The following is a 6,573-nucleotide window of genomic DNA, read 5'->3' as shown; positions in this document are numbered from 1 at the left end:
GAAGTGCATTTGTGAATTCCAGTCAGTTCTTACACTCACACCCCATTTATCACAATTACCCTCAGTGTCTTAGCCACTCTAGACTGTCCACCCCTGTATATTACAGATGAGACCTATAAATAGCAGCACAGGATTCTAGACCTTTAGTCATAGCCAGTACACTTTTACTATCTGTTTCAGCATGTTTTAGATGCCATTTATTCAGTCTTCACAACTTAAGTGGTCACTAGTTAGCCCCTTAGGGTCTTAACTAGTAGTTAACCTTGGGAGTACTACAAAGACTTACAGTCCCATCCATAGTCCAAGGCAGGTGAGGGTTCTTTGACTTGTCTTTACAATTTAAGCTTTTTCTTTTTTTCCTTTTTTATCGGTACCAGGGATCGAACTCATAACTGCCTGCTTGCAAGGCAGGCGCTTATGCTGCTGAGCTAAATCCCCAGCGCCTTAAGCTTTATTCGTAAAAGATTTCTTTAACCGAAGGAGTTATTTCCTGTAGGAAATAAAACCTTGCTGTGCCAAAGCCATTTAAGTCCTGGCAAGTACCACTATAAGTGGGGTCCTACAGAGAGTGATACTAAGGGCCAGGGGATGCAGGTGGTGAGGCACTGGGACTAAGCCAGCTTCTGCCTCTTGGCTTCTCAAGTTTGGTCAAGGGAATTTCAGGAGGTGTACTGGGCTCCTTGGAGGGCTGGACTAAGCCTAATAGGGCCAGGCGTTCAGCAGGTGGTGTGGAAAAGTAAGCCTTCTGTTCTTCTGAGTACCGCTCCTGGGGTGCCACAGCATCCCGATAAGTCCAGTCTTGCCAATGGAAATTGAAGCTTTCAAGCAGGTTAATTCTGTCAGCTCTTGAAGGCACACAGTCAGGGGGCTTTCTGCGCAGTAGATCTGGTACTTCGACCCCTGGCAGCAACACCACCCCTCTGATGGCAAACCAACCTCCAAATCGAGGGTGTATGCACACACCTGCTATGTGCTAGGGGGAACAGGAAAAACAAGGTCATTTTATTACCTTGACACCAAATCCAACTATTCCCATTACCCTTGATCACTTATCTCACTTCCATAAACTCCCCCACCCTCTGCAGTACTCTTGGCTAACTGCCCTGGCTGGCCTTGAACTTACTATCCTGCTTCAGGACCCTGGGCAACTGGGATTATAGTGTGTGTCACCATGCCTAACCCAGACACTTGAATAAATAATAAACTCATTCTGATTATGAGGAAAGGCCCTCATAGGTGAGCCTCAAATTCCCAATCTTTGGGGCTGGGGATTTAGCTTAGCGGCATAAGTGCCTGCCTTGGAAGCAGGTAGTCGTGAGTTCGATCCCCGGTACCGATAAAAAAAAGGGAAAAAGACAAAAAAAAAAAAAAAATTCCCAATCTTTTTTTTTTTTTTTACCGGTACCAGGGATCGAACTCGCGACTGCCTGCTTGCAAGGCAGGCGCTTATGCCACTGAGCTAAATCCCCAGCCCCCCAAATTCCCAATCTTACCACTGGTCTAGTTTTCTCCCTAAGATAGCCATGTTAAAGCAGGGTTTTAAGGACAATAGATCAGGTTTGCATTTTCTTTGTTTTTGGTTTTTTGAGATAGGATCTTACTATGTAGTTGAGACTGACCTTGAACTCACCAGGGAGCCCCGGCTGATCTCAAATTTGAGGATCTAATCCTACTGCCTGAGCGCAGGGATTATAGGTGTGTACTACCATATCCAGCTAGAGCAGGTTTTCTGACCGGATATGTCTAGGTAAATTCCAAAAAGTATGTGATAGGATGGGGCTCTGTGTCAGGACATTACTGCTTTGTCTTATGTTGTGTATCAGTTTAATCCAGAGAAGGTGGAAGTAGTGGGACCTGATAGGGCTATTTGGAGAAGCCTTATCCTTTCCCCTCAGTATACCCTATTTTTTCACATTTACCCACTGACCTGGGACCCCCACGGGTCAGCCTCCACGTCTTGTCGTCGATAGTAGTATGCAGCCCCTGCCACATGGGCTGCTGTCTGGGCCAGGATCTTAGGACGCCGATTAGGGTGTAGCTCATAGTCAGCAATGACTTCTACCTGCAGCTCTGGGAGGCTCTGGGACAGAAGACAGGATCTTGTGAGCATGAGGGGAGTTGATTTTGTCCTGGAGTCCTAATTTGTGTGTTTGCTATTGTGGCTCTGTCCTTAGAAGTCTTGTTTGAAAGGAAAACATGCAGTTTATGTGGGAATCTCCAAAGTGAAGAAAGTTATAAATCTTTTCATGAGGGGGGCTGGAGACTTAGCTCAGTGGCATAAACGCCTGCCTTGCAAGTGTATGGTTGTGAGTTCGATCCCCGATACCGATAAAAAAGAAAAAGACAAAAAAAATTTTTTCATGAGGACCCATGTTTGAAGGAAAATACACAAGGTCTTGCTCGATAACCTCCATTGTGAACAGTGATTTAGCTTTGCTCTTCAGAATCTCAGTGTGGCAACACCCAGCACATGCACACATCTGTGTATATGCTGTTTGTGGTGGTAAAATATTTCTGTTTCCTAAAGGCCCCAAACACTGCATAAAGCTTGCAAATCTAGGGCAAAGCAGGAGAGCAATGCCTGGAGGGTATTCGGCTCATTCCTATTCTGTCTGGAGGTGATGACTGCCATCAAGTTCACAAAGGTGGCCATCAGTGTAGGGTGAGTGAGACTAACATCCTGGGGGTCTGCTAAAGAGAAGCGGCAAAAGTTGAGTTTGAGAAGGCAGAATGGCGTGAAACCACAGAATGTCAGAGCTGGCTTCATGGTATCATTTCAGAGCTGGCTTCATGGTATTTCACTTGAGAAGTGGCTCTTAGCCCTAGGTCTAGATCTTGGACTGAGATTAGTAAAGATGGAAGAGTAAGTTTGAGGGCTGCGGAAAATGGTGGCCTACTCACCTCTGTAACACGCCTCAGGTGGTAGGCCACACACTGATCCACCGGGTCGGTCAGTGGTTGGAGGTGGCAGCTCTGTATGAATGGTTTGAGGGCCCGGTCAAACATGGCAGGTGTGCTGAGTACTAGGAAGGCCAGAGTAGGTCCTGGAAGGGGTAGGTGGAAGGTTGAAGGCAGGAGTTCATTGTACCAAGCCACCTGGAATACACAGAAAATCTCAGGTCAGCCCAGAGAGCCAACTTGGGTCTCAGCCAAGTCAATACCTATGCGAGTATTCAAGGTTTCATACATTTGCCCCAGCCTCCATTTCATTGAATAAATTTTCAGTGATGCTGTATCATATATGCACATTGTACGTATGGGCAATTCATTTGAATTTGACAGGGCTCTTTTTTTTTTTTGTTTTTTTCGTTTTTATCGGTACCAGGGATCGAACTCATGACTGCCTGCTTGCAAGGCAGGCGCTTATGCCGCTGAGCTAAATCCCCAGCCCGACAGGGCTCTTTTTTTTTTTGACAAGGTTTTAAAATAGAGCAGGCAGAGGGCTGGGAGTGTAGCTCAGTTGGTGGAGTACTTGCCTGTTATGTATGTACCTCTGGGTTCAACCCTCAGCTCTACAAAAGTAGAATAGAGAGGAAGAGAGTTCATAAACTAAGAACAGTGGAAATCAACCATACTATGATTACTACAATGATAGTCCTCTGAAATTACAAAGGCCTTCTTGGAAATTCAGTCTTAAAGGCTGGTAAGACAACTGAAGGCAGATGTTGGGAGGGAGAAACTTGAGATTTTTTTGGTAGAAGTGGTAGAGTCTATGTAGTTCAGGTCAGCCTTGAGCTCACTATGTAGCCCAGGATGGCCTTAAAGTTGTAGAGATCTTCCTGCCTCTGTTTCCTGAGTGCTGGAATACAGGAGAGTTTATTTTGTACCAGAAATTGAACTCAAGACCTTGTGCTTGCCAGGCAGGCATGTGCCACTAACCTATATCCCTAGCCCTAGCATTGAATTTTGAGCATTTAAAAATACATGCCAGGTGTGTGGTACATACTTGTAATTCTGGCACTCTGGAGGCTGAGGCAGGAGGATCACTAAGAATTTAAAGTCAGACTAAACTACAAAGTGAGACTTCTTAAAAAAAAACCCCGGGGGATTGGGGATTTAGCTCAGCGCAGCGGCATAAGCGCCTGCCTTGCAAGCAGGCAGTCGTGAGTTCAATCCCTGGTACCAATAAAAACGAAAAAGACAAAAAAAAAAAAAAAAAGCCAGGTCAAAACAAAATATAACAACCTCAATGCTGCTCATCTTTATTATTGCTTATACCTTTAACAATATTTTATTTTGTTTTTATTGGTGTATGTTTGGTTTCTTTCCTTTTTTTTTTGGTATGGAGAATCAAACTCAGTACCTCACACTTGCCATGCAGGCACTGTGCCACTGTGCTATATCCCTGGCCCTATTAGTGTGTATCTGTAATACACAAGTTTATTTATTTTGGGGGGATTGGTACCTCTATATCATATTTTCATCATTTTTATCTTTTTTTTTTTTTCTTTTCAGTACTGGGGATAGAACTCACAACCACACACTTGCAAGGCAGGCACTTTGCGGCTGAGCTAAATCCCTTGCCCCTTCATTTTTTTTTTGGTCTTTTTCATTTTTATCGGTACCGGGGATCGAACTCACGACTGCCAGCTTGCAAGGCAGGCGCTTATGCCGCTGAGCTAAATCTCCAGCCCCTCCTTCATCATTTTTATTTATTTTTTTTGTCTTTTTTTTTTTTTTTTTTTTTTTGTCTTTTTCCTTTTTATCGGTACCAGGGATCGAACTCACGACTACCTGCTTGCAAGGCAGGCGCTTATGCCGCTGAGCTAAATCCCCAGCCCCATTTTTTTTGTCTTTTTCGTTTTGATCGGTACTAGGGATCGAACTCGCGACTGCCTGCTTGCAAGCCTTCATCATTTTTAAACTCTACTCCTCACTCCCATTGTGTCAAGTGCTCTATCATTGAGCTACATCCCCAGCACTCAACCTCATTTTTTTTTCTGTCAAATTCTCTTCAAGCAAGCCACATTCAATCTATTTCACATTTAACATTCCATTGTAGCCCTGCTGTGGATCTCTGAGTGGAATGAGTAGGAAGTAAGGCTGTCTCTTAAGCTCCAGGCAAAGAATTCATACCAAGTGGATTTAACTTTGTGTTTTAAGTATTCAGCTTAGTGTTTAAAGTATACAACACTGGTGTGGGAGAAGCGAACTTATGTAAAAGGACTGGGGGTGGGGTGAGGGTGGGTGCCTGAGCCTTCCGTGCCAGGCGGGTGTTCACAATTTCTATTTCTATACTTGGCCCACCCCTGTTGGTTAACAACTTCATGAATTACCCTTCTGTTAGTACATGGAACAAACCAGCCAATTGTTTTTTTCTTTTCTGGTTTTTTTTTTTTTTTTTTTTTTTTGTACCAGAGATCGAATTCACTACCTTGTGCTTGCCAAGCAGGCATTTGTGCAGAGAGCTATATTCCTGGCTTTTTTTTTTCGTTTCACAATCTGATTTTATGGGTACATATTTAGATATACACCTGTAAATGATATAACTTGTTTTTTCTATTCCTCTTCCTCCCTTCAACCCCTCCCCCATCTACAAGTTTTGCTTCCAGTTTTTCCTTTTCTCTTTTTTACTTGCCTTCCCCTACTTTGTCCCTCTCCCCCTCTGAACATTTTCTTCCCATTTCACAATACCTATTATACATTTTGGTCCGTCCTTACACTTTCAGTTTGAGAAACAATGTGGTATTTACACGTAAGGTATTTACTTACGAGTATGATCTCTTTTACCTAATGTCTCAAAATATCTCGAGCTTCGAACTTTCAGTCATCCTCCTGCTGCAGCCTCCCGAGTACTGGAATTATAAACGTGCCCCATTACGCCCGACCCGTCAACTGCTGCTTTTTTTTTTAAATCGGTACCGAGGATCGAACTCAGGACCGCCTTCTTGCAAGGCAGGTTCTTATGCCGCTGAGCTAAATCCCCAGCCCCTCGTCAATTGCTTTTTGCTCAACACCAGGAATGACCTTCTTGTCTCGGTCAACCTAAATCATTGCCATGCCAATCTTCCGCGCCTTGCCCTCTCCTAATTCCTTTAGGAGCTTTTAAGGTGATCCTGACCCCACAGGTACCTTTTTTCTTGTAAATTACGTAGATGACAAAGCCACACAGGTTACAGGACCGTATAAAAGACATATGTGAGTAACAGGCAAAAGCACGACTGCTTCTTTCTCTTTCAGCGCAAGTCCCCGCTGAAACATTCATTGTCCCCAACGTTAGACAGCTTAGAGGAGTTGTGGGAAGAATCAGAACTGGTCTCAAGCCAGTTGTACCGAGGCCAACCTCACATCTAATCTTAAAACCGCAAGAGGGATAAACGAACCTGAAAGGGAGAGGGATAAACGAACCTGAAAGGGATAAACCTCGAAGCCAAAAGGACACAACGTGTCTTCAACCTTTTGCTTGAGCTCTGAGACCAGTGGATCCATAGCCCACGCTACAAAGAGCACACGCTGAGCTTTCTGGGAAATGGAGTCTTAGGCACAACTTGGCTGCTACTTTCCAAGACAGCTTGGACTCCATTTCCCATGAATCGCTGGGACCAGCATCGAATAGTTGGCTCTGCGCGATGC

The 6,573-nt window shown here is 44.4% G+C and overlaps 1 protein-coding gene across 4 annotated transcripts; it reads right to left on the bottom strand.

Moving 5' to 3' along the window:
• Positions 1-162: 162 nt before the first annotated feature.
• Mmachc (metabolism of cobalamin associated C) lies at positions 163-6,504 on the bottom strand. 4 transcript variants are annotated; one of them, XM_023561816.2, is made up of 5 exons: positions 6,349-6,477; positions 5,713-5,795; positions 2,902-3,096; positions 1,928-2,080; positions 163-973 (listed from the first exon to the last, which is right to left on the bottom strand). In XM_023561816.2, the coding sequence occupies exons 3-5, from the start codon at positions 3,004-3,006 to the stop codon at positions 575-577; spliced, it is 657 nt and encodes a 218-aa protein (XP_023417584.1). In that variant the 5' UTR covers positions 3,007-3,096; positions 5,713-5,795; positions 6,349-6,477; the 3' UTR covers positions 163-574. The 4 variants fall into 4 exon arrangements, with proteins under 4 accessions (XP_023417584.1, XP_023417585.1, XP_003462545.1 ...); XM_023561817.2 differs by having other exon boundaries at positions 5,731-5,795; XM_003462497.5 differs by lacking the exon at positions 5,713-5,795 and having other exon boundaries at positions 6,349-6,504.
• Positions 6,505-6,573: the final 69 nt, after the last annotated feature.

The sequence above is a fragment of the Cavia porcellus genome, unplaced genomic scaffold (assembly GCF_034190915.1).
Source record: "Cavia porcellus strain 051 isolate PalLab524CR breed Dunkin Hartley unplaced genomic scaffold, mCavPor4.1 scaffold_25, whole genome shotgun sequence".
In the NCBI taxonomy this organism is placed as follows: domain Eukaryota; kingdom Metazoa; phylum Chordata; class Mammalia; order Rodentia; family Caviidae; genus Cavia; species Cavia porcellus.
Note: the sequence above shows the minus strand (reverse complement) of the source record. Positions and strands in the feature narration are given on the sequence as shown.

Bases quoted from the DNA above. Each gene is read 5' to 3' on its own strand.
- Mmachc (XM_003462497.5), bottom strand. From the start codon at position 6,429: ATGGATCCACTGGTCTCAGAGCTCAAGCAAAAGGTTGAAGACACGTTG. The intron at 3,097-6,348 runs GTTCGTTTATCC...TGTGTATTCCAG, and splicing joins TCGAGGTTTATCCCTTTCAG to GTGGCTTGGTACAATGAACT. The intron at 2,081-2,901 runs GTGAGTAGGCCA...CTTCTGTCCCAG, and splicing joins ACCTGAGGCGTGTTACAGAG to AGCCTCCCAGAGCTGCAGGT.